Below are 22,915 nucleotides of genomic sequence, written 5' to 3' on the forward strand. Positions count from 1 at the left end.
ACTTATACCATACTAAAACTAGCCGTTGCGTGGAACTGTTAGAATAGCTAACTTTTTTTAAATATTGCAGCCAAAATTGTCAAATGATTATTAAAACTTGCATAAAAGTTGCTCAGCTTTTTCAATATTAAGTTTACTCATAACCTTTAAATTTGCATACAGATCCATTTTTTATCACTTGGTCTATATTTATGACCGCCAACATCCTAATTGTTGTAAATTGCTCAGCATGACATAACTAATGCAAAGCCATTTTAGTTCACCACGAAGAACAACTCCCTACACATAAATTGCCAAACTTACAGGTGCCATTACAAAACCAGAATTATGAACTGCAAGAACAAGAGTGCATGAATGTGGGGAACTTCTAATCAGAAGCTTATTTTATATGATACTCGCCCAAGAATTAGCTGCTACCCATTTCAATCATAAGCTTAAACATATAAATTATGTTCTGTAGTCCTTCTGGCTTTGATGTAAAAAAAGACACCAATCAAAAACAGAAGCAACTACAGAATATTAAAATGGATTGTGGAAATTTGATCATTTTAATATAAATTATGGTTTACAACACTGATCAAAAGTATACAGTTTAGAGGTAATTCATTTTTTCTCTGTAGCCCCTCTAGACAGAGCAAAAATAAAATAAAAAATTCTTTTGCAAAAACTTTGAACACAATTAACTTCCAAGAACCTTAATATGAGCAAACGAAAAATGTACTGCTTCGGAGATCCTGGGATCATATCATACAAATATAAACAAAGCTACTAACCACAGCTTATCAAGGAATTTTTTTAGGCCCAAAACCAGTCGACCCCCATATGAGAGTTATTTAACCTTACATATTTTGTTCAGATTTTGTCACCCCTTAGATTTCAAACTCTAGACTAAGCTCAGCATAAAACCAAGCCTTTCGAATCCACCCACACCACGTTCATTGAAAATTTGTTTCTCCAGTCAAGGAGAATTACTATTACACCTTATTACAATCATATTAATAATTTAACCACATCTCTTAATTTTCTCCTTGTACCAAGCATGACTTACATAGCATGGTTAAGAAAAAAACATTAAGGATAAAAGAGTCTATCTATATAAACTAAGGGGTTTAGCTGCTCTATGAAGGAGCCACACTGGACCAGTCTTTAGACCATACTAGTATGTCCTTCAATACAAAGACCCTGTTGGACTCCCTGCATCTGAGTAAACATCCCTTCGAGGATAACTAAACTATAGTTGCAGAGCCAACTATAGTTCATTTTGAGAACCACCAGCGGCAATGCTAGCAGCATCTGAATCAGTTCAAGCCATTGCAAATAAAATAACAAATGAATGAAGTGACAATGGTACCAACATGACAAAATTTTGCATATTATGACACAAATGAATTGACTTTGCTTCTTCGGATGAAATACAAGATATATTACAAGAAAAATAATTAGAAAGGTTTAACAAAATTGGCAGTTCAGGAAGCTTGAGTTTCACTTTTCTCATCCATTGTCTTTTGATGAATCCCGGTGAGAACTTGAGCTGCTTCAATTGTAGTTTTTTCTGTGTCTGCAAAGGCATCTCAAAGTAGAAGTGTTAAAAGCTAGGAAAACATGACAGAATGTTTCATGAAAATATGTATTCATCATACTCTTAATATTTTTAGTTAATTAATTCACCCATCTTCCCTTCTCCACAAAATGCAAGCTAACATCACTTTCAACACTTCAAGCTAAAGAACCCAATTTTCTTCTCTACCAATTTACCAAAGCACTTTTTGTCAACAGCTTGATCTAAGTAATTTTTGCAAGTACACAAAACAAGTTCTCAAGGAATGGCCAACAGATTAAGATAAATTGCCATCTTAGGCAATAGCCACATGCATTTCCCAGGACATACCATACACATTAGCTTGCTGCTTGCCTATAAGTAACACTAAATAAAATTTAAAAGGTGTGACAAATTACTCACGAGATGAAGAATGGAAACTATTGAAATATTGTTATCTTTTAAGAAACATTTACTAGAAAAAAAAGTATACCTTTCGGACCCTGATGATTGGAACTTTCCTTGTTGAGAGCACCAGACTCATTCCTCTGTGCAGCCATCTCAGAATGTATAACTGAGCTATCTGAATGCGTCTTCAAGAATGTTTCATTTTCAAATACTCTGGAGCAACCATCTATTCCAGCATCAGTACTTGGTGCCATCTGTCCAGCACACTTGACATTTTTACACTTCTGCAACTACTTCACAGGACTTTGCAGGGATTAAAAAATTCAAGTTCTGAAGCATTTAAATCAAACTACTGTGTACTCACACAAAGAATATTTCTTGATTGTATGTCACCAATTTTCTGTGACTCTTCTATCCTTCTCTTCCTCCTGCTTCCAATGTGTAAAGTTTCACCTTGATGCTTGTCAACACCTCGTTTGCAGCTTTTCTTTTTCTTCTTGGATTTGACATCCAAAGAATTAGCAGCAGAATCCCAACATTTTGACTTCTTTGACCTGTTCCTGACAAAATTCTGTTGCATACTGAGAGATACTACAGCAGATACAGATAATGCATCCCCACTTGAACCAGCAGGTCTACACGGAACAGTATCCCCTGCTCTGCATTCATCTTCAGTCTCGTCACCTTCTGAGATAATTTCCTCTTTCTCAAACTCAATAGAATTGTCTTCCTGTTCAACATGATTTACTTATAAGAATAATCTGATAAATTTTATGCTCCATTGGAATCACTGAATCGAATTCCTATTAGTAAGGAACAGTTGCATAAATTTAGCAAGCAAGTTAAGTTCAAAATCCCAAAAAAATCAAAAAGATAAAGTGTCTAGTGCAGAGAAATTTTTAAAAATCCTCTCTCAACAACACTAGGTGTGTAAAGAAAAAATTCAGGCTCCAACAAATTGTTTCAAGCATGCATTTGGTGAAACTGTCAAAAGATGACAGACCATGAGAAAGAGACTCAAAAAGGTACTGAGAAAGCAGCCTCACCTTAAAACTGAAGTTTTTCAGCAATTTTCAGATTCAATTAAAACTCGTTAAGGTAGACATTAATTTCCAGATGCTGGTTTGGAACAGACATACTTCATCATGTAAATTATAAGACTGATTCTTGCCATCAGGCATGGGACGGTATCAGTACCAAAAAGTAACATATTCTGTTCCTTAAAATCTTTTCTACAAGGATTTTGTTTTGTCACTCCATTTTATATTTGTGTTTAAAGATCCAAAGCTTCTCGATATTGGCATAGTAAGAACTTTTTGAGTTCAATTGGAAAGACTGGTTTGGAACAGACATACTTATCATGTGAATATAAGACAAGGACTGTTGCCATTAGGCATGTGTGACAGTATCACTGCCAAAAGTAACTTTTTCTGTTCCTTAAAATCTCTTCTTCAAGGATTTTGTTTTATCACTCCATTCTATTTAAAGATCCAAAGCTTCTCAGTATAGGCATGGTAAGAACTTTTTAAGTTCATTTGAAAAGATATCAGGTTACTGTGGTTCCTGCCCATTTCAATTAAGGCCAAGTAATTATTTTTTATTCTTGCAACTCTATAGGTGTGTTTTATACATATCCATGGAATTTTGTTCCACTATTTTTGGTGAGCAATATAACTAAGTCTAACTAAAAAAGAGTGTTGACAAGCCAACTGAAAACAAATTCATCAACATGTATAGCTTTTGCTAAGGTTTCAAATTTGACAAGAACCAATAATCGCATCATAAGTTTCTGCACTGGCAAAGCCAATCCCAGAAGGAAATAGCTGAAGCAAAAGGTCTGACAGACAAGTTTGCTAATTTTGGAGTGAGAATCCCCAAGCCAAAAAGAAATGTCCTTATTTCAAAAATTTGGTATGCATTGCCCACATACAGCTGCAATGTCAGCCTCAGAAGACAAAAAATACTAGAAGTACATAGTTTGAGAAAGGTTAATGGGAAGAACTTTGGAATAAATCATTAAATTGGCAAGCTTAAAAGACTTTAAGAAAAACAATCGTTACCATATTAGTAGTATTTAAGAGATCAAATTACAGCACACAGTTTAAAAGGGATTTAAAAATCTTTCTTAAAAGTAAAACATAAAAATAATGTTACTATATATTTAAGAATTTGGCCATATAGATCCCATCTGAGAACTATAATGATTTACGGAAGGAGTACTACATAGCAGGATCAAATAACATCAAAATAAGATGTATATCCATATTTTGGAAACTAATTTCAGAATTGAAGCCAAACTTTTTAGTTTATATTTAAACTTTACAACAGGTTTTGGCTTATAGAATTCTTGAATTAGATTAAGCAGTGTTCCACGGCCGTTGGGGACGGGGGAACAGGTTTCAAGGACGGGGGACAAAGGGCCTAAGTTTGGGGACAGCGGGGGGATGGTAGGTGGTGTTGCTGATATAGTTATACTTATAGTACTTGAAAAACTAGTTTTGAAAAGATGTATAACAGTATAACAGTATAGGAATTACATTTCAAATGAAACTATAGGAAATTAGTAAAATTATAAAATACCAAAATTTGAAATACTAAATCTAAATACAAAGATTTTTTTAATGCTAATTGCTAAATAAAATTTGACAAATGAAATTGTCAAATTCGAGATTTCTATTATATCGAAAATATGAATATTTGATGTCATATGAGATATCACAAAGTCTATTAAGATGATTACATGATTCATCATTACAATGAGTAGCAAATACACATACTAATAGCAATAGCATTACAAAAGACAAAATGCCAAACTATCAAAACTCAAAATGTTGTGAAGGGAGTCCTCTAATCATCTACAAACTCCTCATCACTGGAACTGTTGGACTCCTCAAGGTCAAGATCCCTCAAGCTCACACCAACCAGCCCTGCATCTGAAGTGGTAGGATCATCCTCATCAATCTGTGAAGGCTCCTTTGGCTCTACATCCCATCATGCCACTGGACTCTCCTTGTACACAACTGTCTTAAGGTCCATGAGACGCAAAGCACTATGTACAACCACAAGCTTCTCTACTCTCTTAGAGGTAATTATGTTCCTCTTAAGAGAGTGGATGAAGCTATATATAGACCAATTCCTCTCAGCAGCTAAAGAACTGAAAACCTGGGATAGCAGACGGATAGCTAAAGTGGTGGTCAAAGATTTCGAACCATGACAATTCCACCACAAAAGTGGGTCCTCCTATGCCATAGTTATATATCCATCTTTGCCGCATCTGAGTAGCCTCTAAGAGTGGCAAATTTTCCCCATTCAATGCAAATTATGTCGGCATCTCTAGAATCAAACATCTTCTCTATGCACCTAAAGAAACCCACCTTCACCTCATCATCCTAAATTGGTGTGTGATAACCCCTAATGTATCACCTAATGTACATTTTATTAAACACGCCAATAATAATAATAGCATATATTATGGGGTCCAGTAGAAATATATAATATGAAGAAAGCAATTACTAAAATAATGTTAACATATTGCAAAAGGAAATAAATCATTAAATATTGTTAATATAAATAAATGATTAAACAATGTTAATGTATTTAATATATTAAATAATGAAGAAATGTATTATTAAGTAAATAATGTTAATTAATGAAATTAAGATGTTATATAAGTCAAATGTTAAATAGAAAGAGCTGCAAAAACATAATTTTTGATTCATCTCCCGAGGGGGCATTAACAATATCATTATCAAATCTGGGGCATGACATGAACATCTTGGCACGACATCACATTGATCATAACTAAATCAAAACGACACATCATTTTCTTTGAATTAACATGTGCAAACACGTCACTTCAAAGAGGGGCAAAATGTAGACGTATAAAAATGACCATATTCCTAAATGAATATTTTATGTTCATTCCTCTATTTTAGTTAAATCTAATTTAACTAAATCACCCACATTCTTCTATTTAATTAAGTAAAATATTCAATTTATTTAGTTAAATTCACTAGAACCTTTTGCATCATTTAATTGAATAAATCATTTTATTCAATTAAACCCCTTTCTCTCTACTTTTAATTAAATTTACATTTAATTAATAGTTCACCCCAAATTGAATAACTCTAATCTATTCAATTTCCCAAATTTCAAACAAATTGAAATAAAGTACTTAAACCTACTATTCCTCACCCACTTGAAAAATCCTACATCTCCCACTTGCCTCCTAAATCCCCTTCCTAAATTCTTCTAGAACCTATCTAATTCTAATCAATTAGCCCAAACCTATTCATTATCCCCTTTCCCTAAAATTGAGGAGGTCACTTCTCAAATTTGGAGTAAAGTCTTCAAAATGCATTAAAGCCTTTATCCATTCAACAAGCTAATGCCCCAAATTTGGAAGGACTCTTACAAATTTGTCCCCAAAGTCTTCAAACCATTAATGGTTAACTAACCCTTTGTGGCATGGTTAGAGAATTTTTGACTAACTCAACCTCCATCTAACCCAAGGGTCTCATCAAACATTTATTGCTTTGACCATGGTTATCTCTTTAACCTTTGCACAAGAGTTTATCCTTTGGGTAAAAGCTTTATCCAATGGATAACCTTAACCTAACTTTAACCCTTACCTCCTAAGGTAACCTTCATGTCTTCTCAAGCATTTAATGCTTCTTACCTCTCCTCTCAACCAACCTTATGTTAACAATTGTCACCATTTCATTGGTGAAAATTGAAAACATGGATTGACAACTTTCAATCTTGACCATCCATTGCCCTATTTTTGCTATAAATAGAGCTCTCCTTCCTTCATTTTATGGATCCATGCAAGCTTTTAGTATCTCATTTATGCTCAATTTTTTCAATATATCTAGTCTCTCTTTGCAATAGGAATTAATCTAATAAGCATTTTAGAGTATTTCCTTTATCATTAGCTTAACTCATAAACTAGTATATCATGTTAGGATAGTATTTATACTAATCTTGTCATCTTATAATCTAGTTTAACTCATTTGTAGAACCATGCATAAATAGGATGCATTCATGTTAAAATCAATCAAAAGCATCCCTCGTTCTTGCATTTGTCATCCCTAAACCACTTTGCTCAATGATCTGAGAGCAAAGGCATTGATTTGAGGGACCTTGTGAGATAGAGAACCATGGAACCAACATTGGGAAGTTGAGTCATTCTTCACGGTTAACCCCCCCCCCCCCCCGTGGGAAGTGGTGGGACGGTAACCGCAGCCTGGGCTGCGACCATCGTCACAACCCTTCCCGCGGAAGGGACCCGTGGAGGGACGCAATCCTTCCCATCCACGGGGTATAAGGAAGGCAACCACAGCGCAAAGGGAGGATACGGAAGAGGAGAAAACGGGAGGACTGCAGACTGCGAACAAGTAAGCGGTACTTACTTGCCACAGGGGTATATATGTGTGTGGACGTGTGTGCCACACACACACACATATATTAGTGATGGTTTTGTCATACATAATAATATAGCAATTTCTTTAACAGAGTTATAGTAGGATAATGATGGTGTCTCATGTGTATGTAGCAATGGATATATGTATGTATGCAGAATATTTATATGCATATAGGATCAATAATGGGAATTAAGGAATATGTAAGTGTAGGCGTAAATTATGGATTAAAAAATGATAATGAAATGTAGAATGCTATATGAATAATGTGGCTATATGATGGAGGCTATTGGGAGGAAATTCCCTTAGCCTAATTCAGGGATTATGATAATCCCTGGTAGGCAGTATTTACTGAATATTTATATGCATATATGTTAAGGCTTGGATGTCAAAGTTCACCCAAGAAGAGACGGATCTGGCCGGTCCTCTCTGGTAGACTCGGATGATAAGATGTATCATCCAAGGCAAGGAATTGATCATATATGATGATCTTCCTTGGTAGGCATAGATGTAAGATGTTACATCCAAGACAGGAATTGAAATATCCATCGATTTCCTGGTAAGGCTTGGAACCATGATGGGTTCCAAGAAGGTGGGCATTATAACCGCCTAAGGACATGACCCAGTACTGCATTCGTATCCTTTTTATTAAACATCTACACATCTTTCACATTGCTGACCACTCCTCTAATCCAATCAATCTTCCCCATGTCCTTGAGTGCATTGTTCATGGCATGCACACAACATGGGGTCCACCAAATATGTCTATAGGCTGCCTCAATGAGTTTCGTTGCTACTCTACACACATGGGCTGCATCTATCACTACTTGGACCACATTTTGTGGCCCAACCTCCTCAATAGCCTCCTTGAGGACCTGAAACTAAAAATCGACCTATGTACAATCAACTACTCTATGGAAGTATGGACCCTCTACACATGTGACCATGATGTTGATGAGTGGATGATGGCTAATGTTTGTCCACCCATCCATAACTATGCTGCACCCAGAGGCCACCCAACATGCCATCATCTTCTCCATCAAAAATATTGATCTTGGAATAGCTCTTATCCAAAATTGTGGTCCTCAATTTCATCTTCTGGTGGCACATATGATCTTCCTCCCTTCCCCACCATAGCCATCATCTCCCTGTAATAAGGAGACCATGTAACATTAAATGGGATGCCATTGGCAAAGAAGAACCTGCCAATGGATTCATCTATCTCATCTCTCAGCTGCACATTAAACATATCAGCTATGGCGTTACTTTGCAATGTGTGCAACTTGTGTTTCCCTATCCCTTTAGCCTCTCGTGATTGGGGCATGGCACTAGAAATGGAAGTGGATGAAGGTCTAAACATCATTCCTTTTGTCTACGATGCATGAGGAGAAGTATGTTGCACTTGTTGGCTCTATTGAAAGGCTGCCCTAGCAGACAAAGTAGTAGGGACTGAAACATCTTTGTTATTTGGAATGCCCCAAAGCTTGTTCATCTCAATTATGTACTCTATATTTTTAGTTCCTGCCACAAACTTACAACGATTCACACCTTTTCCTTCACTCTAGTAATGCTACCAAACCATTCAAACCCACAAATGTTGCACTTCCACTTCCTTGTTCCCCCAACTCTACATAATGTGCCTTTTACTCTTGAAGCAAGCTATCTTGGAGGAGATTTAGGATCATAAGCACCCCGGCATACTGTGCCAACAACTTTGAAGGGCAACCTGTACTAGCTGGTGCACTCGCCATGGAACTAGATTGGGCTCCAAGATCAGCCCCATAGTCAACCCCCTCATTCTCAAGTTCAAATTCTGAATCATTTTCACTTTGAGAATGGATTTCCATCTCATCCTCACTCATGTCATGGGAGCTCATTGTGATAGTGACACTACATTTCACAAAATAAATAAATAAATAAATGCAGCCTAGTTTAACAAATTGAAATACAATTTTGAAAACAAAATTTACAATTTATAATTTTATATTATTTAAAATAAAAATTTGATGTTGAATCTTGAGGGCAAAGTGATGAATGATTCATTCATTCATCACTTTGCCCTCAAGATTCAACATCAAATCTGATTTTGTGATGAATAAAAAAAACCAAGTTTAAACAAACAAAGAATTGAAAATCAGAAAATAAAACAAGAAAAACCTTACCTTGTGCTTGAAAATCTCTCTTCTTGCTCCTTCCCACTCCTCTCACACTTGCACTCACTCTTTTCACTTCTTCAATCAGACTTCTCCAAATTTTTCCTCCTCTTTAGCTTGCTGGAAAAAAAAATCAGACTTAGAAAATGTGAGTGAAATCATCAAATGTGGTGGTTTTGTGTTGTTTTGGGGGAAGGGGTGGGGCCCACATCAAATTATGGTTACCCCCCAACCCCCAAAAATAAGTCTTTTTTTAAATTAATTTTTTTTTGCCTTTTTACGATTGGGCAACAGGCCCGCCCCCCGTCTCTTTGGGGATGTCGAGACGTCGCCCAAGGAGACATGGAGACCACATCTCCTTGGGAGACATGGAGATGTTTCCCCATCTCCGATGGAGCACTGGTGGCGGTGGCGGGATGACGGGATACACTACATCCCCGTTTCGCTGTCTTGGAAACGTCCCCGTTTTCGAAATGTCTCCATTTCGGAAATGCAAGTCTGAGAGAAGGGGGAAAGCGTTTCCGTGGAGCACTAGTTATGCATAGATATTACACTTTTAAGTTAGCTATATCTTTCTCGTTTTACATTTTATATTCTCGAGGTTTCTATTTTTTCCCCTTATCAAGTTTATTATTCAATATAATTGCTTTGACACAAATTTTAAAAATTGGGCCCTTACCCACAGTAGTTACAAATCTCGTAGCTGGATACTTCCCCTCCTCCATTTGAATACACATATCCACATGCTAGATACTGGCAATGGGTATGATACTCCCAAATATGGTTTGGAGAACATATCCATATGCCAGCCTATATTTGAGTTGTTTGGATACAACACGACAGCATCTAATTAAACAACAATATAAATATTATTTACATACAAAGTGGTATGGTCAAAACTTGAGATCCTAGAAGGGTTTCTCAAGATTTAAATTGATGAAGCCTCTAGAGGCAATTTGGGACCTATAGGAGCAGGTGTAGTGCTCAAAGTTGAGCAAGGTTGCTTTGCTCACAATTGTTCCATTTTTCATGGTTGTCAAAACAATAGCAAAGAGTAGGAAGTTGTGGTTGCAGGGCTATCTTTGACTTCTTCTGTTGGGTTTGAGAAAATCATGGTTGGAGATTCTCTAGATGTTATTAATCGCCTCCTAAAAGGCAATTATCATTATTGGAAACTTTGGCTTTTTTGGAAGAAGTACAAGTTCTTAATTTTATCTTTGATTTGTGGCAAACTCGCATTTCTATGGGGAGATGAATTTGGTAGCAGATATTTTAGCTAATATGAAGTGGATCATGAGCCTTCGACTACATTATATGGCAAGCTCCCTAATCCTAGTTGGGATTTAGGGAATGGTCAGCTTTAGAGCCACTATAAATAATTTTAATTTGTTTTCAAGGGGTAAGGGGAGGACTTTAGTAGCATCCCTTGTCTTCATACTATTTCACTGGTGAGTCATGCAATTGCTGCGCTAGGGCAATTAAAAGACTAAAGCACCTAGTGCTTTTATGAATATAACGTCCATTATTTAGCTGTTAGAACATGTAAACAAGGCTTTTTTTATGTGGGATGCTATCGACTTCTTTTCTTTCATAGTTTCCTTTATTTTCGGTTGCAAGTTTTCAAAACATTGTTGCCAAGTGGAAATGATTCTCAGCTTAGGTGGCTTTTTTCTAGTGTCATCTCTTAAGATAGTACTCAAGGATGTTGACGAGGGATACACTGGTCCTCCTAGGGCAAATTAGCGTCTCTAGTATTGTCAACTAAAGAGTGTGTGTTGTTGTTGAAGCTTTTTCTGTTGAACCACTTTTCTAATTCCATGTCAACTATGGAGGATATCAAAGAGGAAGATATTAAGGCAGATGGTCTATCTTAGTCGTGATCATTTTCTATGTCAATTTAGCCGAAAGTTAAAGGCTTATCGTTTTTATTTTGTCATCCTATGACTCCAAGAAATTGGCGTGCATTCATGACGAGCGCAGAGGTTTTCCATGGAGTAAAGTTCCTTGCACTAGGCGTGCCTAACGTTGGTGATGGTGATGGTGATGGTGATGGTAATAATTTGGGTGACAAGAGGAGGCAGCAATTCAAGAAGCGCCAGGTTGGGATGTTCCCTTTAAGTATGGTGTTGTTAGTTTCAGTCCAAGTCTATAGTCTTCAAGTGTGGTGCAAGGGCACCTAGGCTATCATCAAGCCTCTATGAGGCAAATTTTGAATCTTTTGTGTTTTGAAGTATGAAAAGTTGTAATAAGGTCTTTCAAGGCCATATAAGATGTAAGGAGTCCATATGTGATGTAATAAGGTCATTAAGCCCATTGGTTTGTATGTTGAGTCCTAATGGGGGCCATGTTGGCACATATTGACAAAATTGGCCTAATGTGGAAAATATGTCTCAATAGGTCAAATATGATGTTTGATGGTGTCTAAGGGTCTTTGTGGTCTATTTGGACCTATTTGTGTCATTTTTGAGTCAATGAAGTCATAGGTTGGGTCTAGGATTAAAGTTAGCCAAAGTTGCTTATGTTGTCCAAAAATTGCTCAGGCAATTTTTTGTGCATCTTATAGGTAATTAGGTGTTATTTAATAATACACATTTAAAAGGTGGTTATTTCAGTTGGGAGGCCTTGGAGGCATTTAAATAGGCCTTTCCCAAGTTGATTCAAGGGTTGGATATATATGGATGTAAACAAGAAGCAAAAATCAATAAGAATTTCATTGTTCCCTGCATTTTTTCTGAGTTCTTCCACCGTGACAGTCTGATAATAGGCATTTTCCAATAAGAGAGCTTATCCATTTGCATTGGTCATCCATTGGAGAAGAAAGAGGAATGAATCCTCTCTGATTTGCCCTTTGTCTCATTCGTTTTGGTATTGATTTGAAAAAGTTTTAATTTTTGTAAACACTGTCAAAACCCTACTAGGGTAAACAGTGGCATTGTAAAATGTAATAAGCCCTCATTCCACATTGAATCTAGGCCAATACTTGGTGGAATGAAGGGCCATATCATGTATTTACTTTCTCTTTTCTTGCAGGGTCCCATGCTAAAGTTTGCACGTGCCAATTGATGTCAAAGTGCTGATTTGACAGTGCCACAGTCTGAAACACACAGGTTTCATGGAGTTTTGAGGGGTGTAAAAGCAACAAATGTAAGTGAAGAGAGGGGTGAGTAGGGGTCCCCTTGGCATGATCCAAGTGTGATATGATCAAAGAAGACAATTAAACCATGTTGTTTTATGACTGTCCTAACCTATGCATTGACTGTCCTAGTTTTGACAGTGCATTGAAATCAATGCACTTTACAAGTCTATGAGTGGGTTGTGTGTTGAGTTTGAGGCAAGAAGAGTAGTAGAGTGAATCTCCCTCATGATTACTTGCATTTGAAAGTGTAGTAAATGAGAATGGCCCATGTAAGTATGACTGTCTTAATGAATGTTGTGACTGTCTAAACCAGTGGTGTAGCAGCAGTGTACATTGTCTCTTCTTGGGTGGTTGGGTGGTTTGAAAACCTTTAGTGGATGTTGATAAACCTTTCTAGAGGTGTCCAAGGGGTATGTGTGGTTGGAGTAGCCATTGTATGTTGGAATGGAGTTTGGAGTCCTAATTGGGTATGGTGTTGAGTGAGCGACTAGTAGGGAGACTTGTGATGTTTGAATGTTGGAGGGTTTGGATTTGGGTTCATACATGTTGATGAGGAATATTTGAGCATTTTCCAATGAGTGGATGAGGGCTAAGAAGCATGAGTGTGGTTTTGATGTATTGTACCTTGTGAATACTAATTACCTTGTGAGGGGTCCTGTGAGGTTTTGGAGGGTTATCACCTTATTGCATAGGTGAGTTGGGAGAAAGATCTCCCCCCAATTGATTGAGTTGTGAGGTTTTGGAGGGTTATCAACTTATTGCATAGGTGAGTTGGGAGAAAGATCTCCCCCCAATTGATTGAGTTCCTTGGATGCTCTGCATCAAAGTGGATGGTAGTTTTGTTAGGGGATCTTGAAAATTTGTTGTATCCATATTTCATATTGTATTTGTATCCAATATTGTATCTGTTTCCATGCAACGTTGCTTAATATTACACTTAAGCTACTAGGTGGCACCCCCTCCTCAACACCTAAAATAGGAGGTGATTAATGAAGTCGTTAAGGAGAACATTAACAACAATCTAGTCATGTGAGTTGGCTCTCTCCTACATGGCCTCTCACCCCTAAGATGATTTTCTATCCTACGCAGATCTTCCAAATTCGTGATTTCATCATTATCACTCACAACTATATCAGACATAATAAAACTCGTGGTCTCAAGATCACTCTTGTTTTACTCAAAGAATACACTTCACCAAACCACAAATCAAAACTGTCTATTGAATTCTTTGAGGTGACACAATATTTCACCTTCTCTCTCTCCATTGGTAGAAAGAACCACAATCTTCAACGCCTTATGCATGATGAGATCTGAAGGAAATAGTAGTTCTTGTACAAAGAATAAGGAGAGTACCTTGATACCTTTTCTTGTTATCTTGATCACAAATTCTTGGTTCTTCTCCTTTAGGGAGAAGCCAACTTTAGATCCCAAGGTTTGTGGGGAAGACTAGGGGCTACTATATCAATCTCCTTCCCACCCATTTAAATTGTTGGTGTTGAGTGTCCTTCGATGCTACAATTAGCCACACAGATGGTGATAAATAGCTGAGTGTGCCCCCTTTTGCAATTAGCTATAAAGGTACCTCTTGTTCGTAGGAACCAAAGAAATGAACTCGAGAGAAATTAGCATACTCATTGAAAGAGTGACTCATTATAAAGATTTGAAAAACTTCCTATCACAACCAAATCATTAAAAGGCCACAACCACCTTACAAGAACCTTATTAATGACCTATAACAACTAAATCAATACTTATTACATACGAGAGTAAGCATACACATTATTTCATTATTCTTATATTCTAATAGCCCCCCTAAAGACTAAACTATAAGGATTTGGAGATTTGGTCATTAAATTACAAAATGGCTACCAAGATGCATATGAATGTTAAGAAATATTTGCACAAGCAACCTTGACGAAAATAGGCACTTGAAAAAAATATGCATAAAAAAAAGAACATACTCTACTTCAGAATTATCAATTGGCTTTCCTATCCTCCAAGGTAGTGGATCTAATTTTGGAAAGTCGTTATCATGTTCACCTCCACAATACCACTAAGGCCTTCGAAGAACAATAGGCGATTGCTACAAAGACAAAGCCTCAACTAGAGATGAACTCTGTCTAAGTTGAACCTCAATCGAAATGGAGACACCTTCAATTTTGCATTGTTGATACATGGGTGCAGAAGAACTACTCAAAGGTTGATGCACTGAAATAGTGCATGAACTACAAGACATATATCAATGGCACCATGATACAAGCTTTTGTATTGACCTCCTTAGGTTTATGATCAGACAAAGTTTCCTTTAGTGTAGCATGTAAAGTAGGATCAACAAGTTTCTACAAGACTTTGTAGACATTTCCTGGCCTAATTCTTAGAGCAATTATTTTATCCTATTTCACATCAGAAATAATGCACCCTATCCCATAAGATTGAATTAGAAGGTAGTGATTTTTTTGTAATTTGGCTAATAGAGACTGAATTTTTGTTCAAACTTCAAACCTCAAACATATCTAACATTTTGTACTAAAATTTTATGTCATGATTGAATGAAATTCTCACATCACCTATCCATTTAATTGTGTATGATATGTCATGACCAAGTAAAACAAAATTCCTATGGCTATTATCAGCAATAAGCATGGCATACTTGTCCCTCCATCATGTGGAGTGTCTAGATGAACCTAAATCAAAAGAACCAAAAATCACTTTTAACACTATCCAAAAGAGCCATCAACACAAAATCCTCATCATTGTCTTCCTCAACTATGGTCACCACATTAACTTCATTTTATGGCTGGTGGGATTAATCATACCAAATTTCCAGCAATCTTTCTTTGCATGCCCAAATTTCTAATAATAGAAGCATTGCACCTTTCTTCATGATTGTAAGAAGGCGAAGGAAATTTTGTCATTTCTACTCTGAAACAATGCAGCTAGCACACTTTCTGTAGTCCCAAAAATACTTGTTCTTGTTGGCATTCATTCTTAAACATACATGTACTAGCCTTGTTAAAGGTCAAAGTTTGGACTTCAACCAATAGCCTTAAAGAGTCCAAAATCCTGAAAAGAGGGTTTGAGGCTATTGATGATCAAAGCAACTATATGTTCCTTGTCCATTAGTTAGCTGACCATGACAAGTCAATCCCTAAGATTATGAGTTCTAAAAGACATTACGCTTTGGTATTTTTCATCGTTTCAACTTACACACATTGAGAAGTTTGTATAATTCCTAAGGTTGTCCGATTAGGGACATTACATTAAGCAGCATATTTCATTGCAAGAATGAAGCTGAACTAGATTTTTACGAAGTGCTACGAGAGAAGGTTTGGGGAGTGGCAAATGCCAAAAGTCTGCCCTACAGGAGGATTTTGTAACCAAACTAGTACATTTTTGTCACTGATACAAAGCTGAGGGTATTATATTTAATAAAAAAGTAATCTCTCCTGTTAAATAGATGGGGGATCGAAAAATGCTGGAAATGAGTTAACTTGGATATGAAACCCAGAAGGCTTTTTTAAGCTGAATTTTGATTGTGCTTCTAGGTGAAATACAAGGCTCATTGTGTTAACTTGACAATCAGGAATGATAGTGGTGATTTTGCCCATGGGGGTTTGCATTTCCTTGGTTGTCATACCAATAACAAGGTAGAATGGGAGGTAGTTGTTTCAGGGAATGCCTTAGCTCTTCTCTCAAATGTAAATTGTTGGTGGTTGAGGGCGATTCCTTAATTGTAATGAATGTTCTCCCAAAGTATTTTTTGTCTAAATTTGAAAAAATCAACATTTATTGGAGGAAGTTGTACAGCTTACAAAATCATTTGTGGATATGGTGTCTTCTAATTGCTATAGCAAAGCTAATTTGGTAGCAGACTTTAGGCTAATGCTACGGAGAATAAGGAGCTATTCTCAGCTCTCTTTAGTAAGTTGAGTGCTTCTTTGCTGAGGTTGAATAAGTTGTTGGTTTTTAAGCCACCTTAAAATTTTGTGGTGTTTTTCTCCTTGGATCTTGTGGAAGCTGCTATATTTGTGGATGTGGGTATTTATTTGACAAGTTGTTTTTGGCTTTTATTGGGTATGAGGAGAAGGCTTCGTTTTTGTGTGAAGACTTGCTCTTTATTCATCACATACTTCACCTAATCTAGCATGTATCTTTCACCTTCACATGGGATTAAGTTTTTTTAAATGATGTGAGGCTTGCTCCTTGTTACACTGTTTCTGCTTGGTCCTCTTTGGGATTCTAAAAGGTTATAAGCTAAGTTACTACGTACGGAACCTACAGGATCCCGGTTCCATACTGAACTAGTCTGAGTACAGGTCCCACAACAAGAGCGGCCCAGGTTCACCCTTAGTCCCACCTGGGCACCTTAAGTTCCTTGTGGCCCCCCTACTAAGTTACCAAGAACCAAAGTCCCAATTTTGTACCAAACTGGTCTGAGTACCAGTCCTAGGACAAGAGCAGCTCAGGTTGTCCAAGGTCCCGCCTAGGCACCCCGAATTCCCTATGGGTCCTTTGCCCAGGCAATCCCGAGCAAACCAGAAGGGCCCAAGGGTTGCCAAAAAAAAAAAAAAACAATTGAAACATTTTTATTAACAAAAAATATTTCAAATATCTAATTTCCCCCTTAAGTGATAAGATTGTGAAACTGAAATGAGCCATGAAGGTTTGTGTGGTTTCAAATGCCTTAATTTGGGTTTGGCAGCAGTGGCTCTTCCCCTTGACCCTGTCCTGTATCACGACAAAGAATGCACCAAGGGTGCCGTGGCAGACACCATGAGGGGCGCTACCCCTTGACCCTGCTTGGGGGGCAGTGCCCTCATACCTCCACTACATGCAGTTATATAATTATAAATTTCTATACCCCCACAACATGCAGTTATATAATAATATATTTATATACCCCCACAACATGCAGTTATAATGATGTAACTATGGTGGAAGATCTTCAAAATATTATGAACACATTCAAAAAAGCTAGCTATAATTCTTTCTAAATTGAGAACATCCCTTCTAACATTTCCCTCTCCCCTTGCAATTGATGCTAAGGGTTTACCACCCTGCCCATTGATTAGCATCCTACCTGATTTTATCAGCAATTAGTGACATTTACGATTACACTGCAGGAACTCCAGTGCTAACCACAGGCAATCCAATAGCAATATCAGTAAAGTTGCAAATAGCAGGTGGAAGATTGCATATGGCAAAACAAACACGTGTTTAAATTTTGTAAGAAATGCAAATGGCATTAATTGGGAATTAGGACCGACATATAGTGTTGAAAATTTTGAACAAAAAATCAGTGATTCTGCATTTTAGCATGCTGTTGTAGATCACAATTTCATACAATTCACAAACTATGACATAATTATTGACTAGATATATTTTTACATAACAGATTAAAAACATGGGAGTGCGTTAATTTCAAACATTGGGATCTCAATGATATAAATAAATTCTAACATACCTTATCTAACATATTAGATTGTTGCTCAAATGCAAAGTAATCCCTGTCTGAATCACCCATTTCTTCATATTCAAATTGAACACTGTCTCCAATATCATCTTCAGAATCACTCAGCTCCTCTCGCTCCATCACTATTCCTGGTAAAGAATCATCTTTAAGACTTATTTCATGTGTATCCTCATTCAAGTCTCTTGAAGTTGCAATATTCTCAGAGGATTTCATGTGATTCATACCCATATATATTGCAGGGTCACTTTCCATCACACTTTCAACTCCATGAAAATGAGAAGCCGAATTATTTAAAATGGGCTGGTGTACCTGCATATTTGAATTTTTTTCATTTTTCCTCCTCTTAGAATTATAAATAGTCTGTTTCAAAGCATTTTCACCAGTAATCTGTTTTCGACTTCGAAATGTCTGGTTCTGCTTCAAAATCCTACTATTGCCCCCTTTAGTTCTTGGCTCCTGAATCCCTTTTCCTTCCTCTGTGAAAGTCGTCATATCATTTCCAGTATGTGAATGCTTTTCAAAGTTCATCTTATTTGCATCACCTGCAGGATGTGTAATTGGAAGTTCCCTCTCTTGCAACTGATTCTGTTCCTGGATTTCTGTCCAACATGCAAGCGGCCTTGAAATGCAATTGGACAGAGGAGCTTGCATGGATAGAACTCCAGAATTGCAAGGCTGTTGTAGACTTAGACTAGTATTGACATTGGAAGAAGCCTCAGTGATTTCTGTGTTACTTTGTAACAAAGGGTGAAAATCAGCATTGCTAGACGCTAAAGCAGCTCCTTTGTTCAAGGAAGCTGGGGGATAATAAGCTGGATATTTCATTGTGCCATTTTGCTGATAAGGCATAAAGAATGAGTGGAAGTCAGAATTGTGTGCATTTCCACGCAAAGTACTAAATGGGATCTGGGCTCTTGTACCATGCGTATCATACTGATAGAAAACAGAATCTTCACAGGAATTCTGCAACAACAGAGGATGCATGTGAACATCAGTCTCATTTCTTTCAGGATTTGCTTGGGTATCCATCTGTGGTGTTTCTTCATTCTCAAAAAGTTTTGGCTCCTGATTCATTGTTGACCTTGATTTTTTATGTGCTCTACTCATTTCTTTTTCATAATTCTGACAATTAAATGGAATATTGGGTTCATTTGACAAATTTCTTTCCAAGCCCGTAGAGGAGGTTGACACAGTTGTAGTGGCTGAGACAGTTGATGAATCAGCCCTGAAATTTCTATTTGTGCTATCATTGGAGTTTTGTAAATGACTTCGAGGATCTGCAACAACTGGTATTGATGGCGGATTTGCCTTTTTGTTTTGTGCAATAGCAAGTCTCTGAGAACCACCACAATGGTGGCCCATGAGCATAGATTGAGGGATCACACGAACAGATGGGGGAAGGTTCAATGTTGGCAAATCAGGAGCTAGTTTCACTGTCTGAACTTTATTCTTGTTACGTGACCGATATGGCCGTAAGTTAATCTGTGTTCTAACAGGCCTTCTCACATAATCAAGAGAAGCTTGATGGGAATATTGCATAGAAGCAGTCACAGCAGAGGGCAACCGAGATGTGTGTGTTATCTGGCCACCCGAAGTCTGATGTAAGGGTTGGATTTCTGACATAGATGGATTGAAATTATTTGGCTGCACTGAACTCATTCTTCCATTATGACTTCCTTCCCTCTGAGACCCTGAGTTAGCCAAAGTAAAACTGTGGTTATTTAAACCCAACAATGGTGGAGCCTGTGGTATAGCTGCCATCAATCTAGAACCATAAGGCTTCCAATCTGCTAAAAATGCTTCATGAACATAAGCCTCATCTGTATCCTCTGCATTGTCATCCCCACTATTCTCCTCACCATCATCATTTTCAACTTGCTGCCCCTGCTCTCCCTGAAAATAATATATAAGTTTCCAGCTATTGCTAGCCACAACATAATCATAAAAGAAAAGATAGATAGTTGTTAAAATAATATACCACCTGTATCCCAACAAGACTAAAACCCTCTTTCTGTAGAGCCTTGGATCTCCTTCTCATTGCTTCATATATTCGTCTCTTTTTCTTTGTTGCATCATCTTTTGTTCTATATGACTTTTGTGTGCCAAGTGCAACTCGCCACTGTCTACGCAACAAATTAGGATCCCGATATGGAACACAATATTCCCATACTTTCTTCCAATCATACTTCAGGACTCTGAGACCCTGCATAAGGCATGAAAATTATCAACTTACAACAACAGAAGATACTTATCAGAAATTTGCTTACCAAATTTAAGATCCCACCTCATGAATGCAAATCTTTTCTTCTGTTGTCAAGGGAGACGTCTTCATTCTCCGCACTGCCTGTACTACTCAATATGTTAGAATCCAATACATCTGGAGCAAGACATCAACATTTCATTGTTCATGTAACATTGCAATCTTATTTTAATCATAAACTAAGCATTTTATTTTTTTATATAATTATTACTATTCAAGAAATCATGATGGTCAGCCACTTAAGTATGAAAATTGCTTTTGAGAGCTATTTAAACCATAGTTCATTCATTAATGCTAATTAATGCTAAGTCAATATGCAAAGTCCCTAATGTATTGCAGAAAGAGCTATTGGAACCAAAGTCTGCATGCCTTGAATACAAAAAATACTGAAGTAGTGGCATGTAAACTATAGTTAAAGTCATTGAATATATAGTCAAAACAGCTCTCAGTTAAGCAAGCGTCTATAAACAAATAAATCAACCATTCCTTGAGTGGTATCTGCCTTAGTGCCTTCAACTTTGAGACGATTAGGAATTTCAAAAAAAGATGTTTCTGTTCAATTAGCCTCTAACAAAAGAATATTCCCCGTCCTAGATCTCTCTTATCTTTCCCATAGGACCTTATATTCAAAACAGTTTTCTTAAATTTAAAACAAAAAAAACATGATCCATAATTAGAAGCGAAGATTATCATCAACAATATAAAACATTTATATTCACGATCTAGATTCATCATGTTACTTTTACTTTCTCTCTTTATTATCTTGCATAGAAGCAGCTTACATGATGGCGTCGCATATTCATTATATTCTACAATGATACCAGTTTCCAAAACTCGTGATACCCAGGACTAAAAATCAACTAAAAATGAATCTGCTTTGAGGGTGAAGTTGAAAATGAAATCTCTAGTTGTTAATTTATATAAATCAATCCTCAAAGTTGCCTAACGTGTAAGACAGTAAGATACATAATATTTCCACAATCAATGATATTGATAAGAGTGCTTCTCCCTACATGAAAAATAAAAAACAAGAAGGAATGTGATGTCCCTAGCGGGGTGTTAGCTCAAATCCACAAGAAATTTTTTAAATCACTCAAATCCTAGCTCTTTCTGATCACCAAGTTCCCTGTAGGCAAGACAAGAGCATATAGAAACTAAAACAAAGACAATGGAATTAAGCATAAAGATATTGGCAACTAGCCATCCAAATTACATTAGAAATAAAGTCATAGAATCAGGCAATTCAACATGGCTGCCTGATAATAATATAAGAGTTCCGATCAAGCCAACGTGACTGATATTGATATGCAAATTCCAATCAAGCCAACATGGCTGATATTGATATGCAAATTCCAATCAAGCCAAATTGGCTGATTAAAAACAAAAAAGCATTGTTGCCAAAATGGCAAACTATATCACCTGATTCCAATACATGCCAATCTAGCGGATGGTATACTGACTAAATGAGATCCAGCAAACCAATCAATATCTTTTACAATGAAACACAACTCCGGTGGTGAACTGTCCAAGATCTTCAGAAATTAAATATACTACTGGTGGTAAACCAACCAGCTTTTACAATAATATCAAAATTCAGACCTCAATTACAATTGACTGCAATAATTGCATCATCTTATCATAGAAATAGAAATTACTGAAGTTGCCTCAAACTAGAAGTGTGATTTTCAGACTTACAAAAATGATAATCTAACATAATGATACCTGTAAGAATGAGATGGCTTGCTGGAAAACAATATGTTCTGATTATACCACAAACAGCTCTAAGTATATTACTGATTTGATTGATAATAACAAATCGTCAAATTTTATGGTCAAGTATGAAATAGATACTGCCTACAATAAACAATACAGCCTGCTCCAATGTATGGTATGGTAGGCAACAAATCACAATAGTTTTTTACTAAACATTGAACATTCCCTTTTCACTAGTGTGGTAGGGTTTAAGACAATCAAAAAATGGTATAATAGCTTGTACAGTGCCTATAGGACAGTACAAGACCACAAAATAGGGCGAGGCAATATTTAAATCAGTGCCCAAGTAATCTTTGACAATCAATATGTAATACCAAGTTTTCAGCAATGGTACAACCAAGTCTGAATGTTACAACCTACAACAAGGTACTGCAAACTTGGATATGTAAAATGAATCTTCTTATTCAATGTTACAGCCTACAACTAGAATATCTCACCAAAAATATGCAATAATACTAATAATATATTATTCTCTACCAGTCTCAGAGAACATCACACCAAAATCTGGAAAGCAACATTGAAAACAATAATTCAAACTTAAATATAGATATATTTATCTGATGAAGCACACTAGCAATACTTGAGTAAAACTGCACTGAAAGGCTAAGAGGGTTTTCATCCTCAAAACCAACAATTACCCAGGATTTTTGTCCTCAAAAAAGAAAGAACAGCGTATGTTCATTCTTGGGAATTTAAATTGTTCAAACGAACAAGAAGACCCTTCTCGAAAACATTCCTCTCTTTTACAACTTTTC

At 36.7% G+C, this 22,915-nt stretch overlaps 1 protein-coding gene across 4 annotated transcripts in view; it reads right to left on the reverse strand.

The window, feature by feature from the left end:
* Positions 1 to 529: 529 nt before the first annotated feature.
* Positions 530 to 22,915, reverse strand: part of LOC131052732 (uncharacterized) — an 88,362-nt gene continuing 65,976 nt past the window's right edge. The window contains exons 6-12 of one of the 4 annotated variants that reach the window (XM_057987324.2): positions 20,412 to 20,471; positions 20,109 to 20,330; positions 18,119 to 20,011; positions 2,310 to 2,675; positions 2,031 to 2,211; positions 1,487 to 1,558; positions 530 to 1,293 (exon numbers count right to left, since the gene is read on the reverse strand). In XM_057987324.2, the coding sequence (XP_057843307.2) occupies positions 1,250 to 1,293; positions 1,487 to 1,558; positions 2,031 to 2,211; positions 2,310 to 2,675; positions 18,119 to 20,011; positions 20,109 to 20,330; positions 20,412 to 20,471 (2,838 nt within the window). In that variant the 3' untranslated portion in view covers positions 530 to 1,249. Of the gene's footprint in view, positions 1,294 to 1,486; positions 1,559 to 2,030; positions 2,212 to 2,309; positions 2,676 to 18,118; positions 20,021 to 20,108; positions 20,331 to 20,411; positions 20,472 to 22,915 lie in introns of those variants that run through there. The other 3 variants (XM_057987323.2, XM_057987325.2, XM_057987326.2) reach the window with 3 other exon arrangements.

Source organism: Cryptomeria japonica, chromosome 3, assembly GCF_030272615.1.
Source record: "Cryptomeria japonica chromosome 3, Sugi_1.0, whole genome shotgun sequence".
Taxonomy (NCBI): domain Eukaryota; kingdom Viridiplantae; phylum Streptophyta; class Pinopsida; order Cupressales; family Cupressaceae; genus Cryptomeria; species Cryptomeria japonica.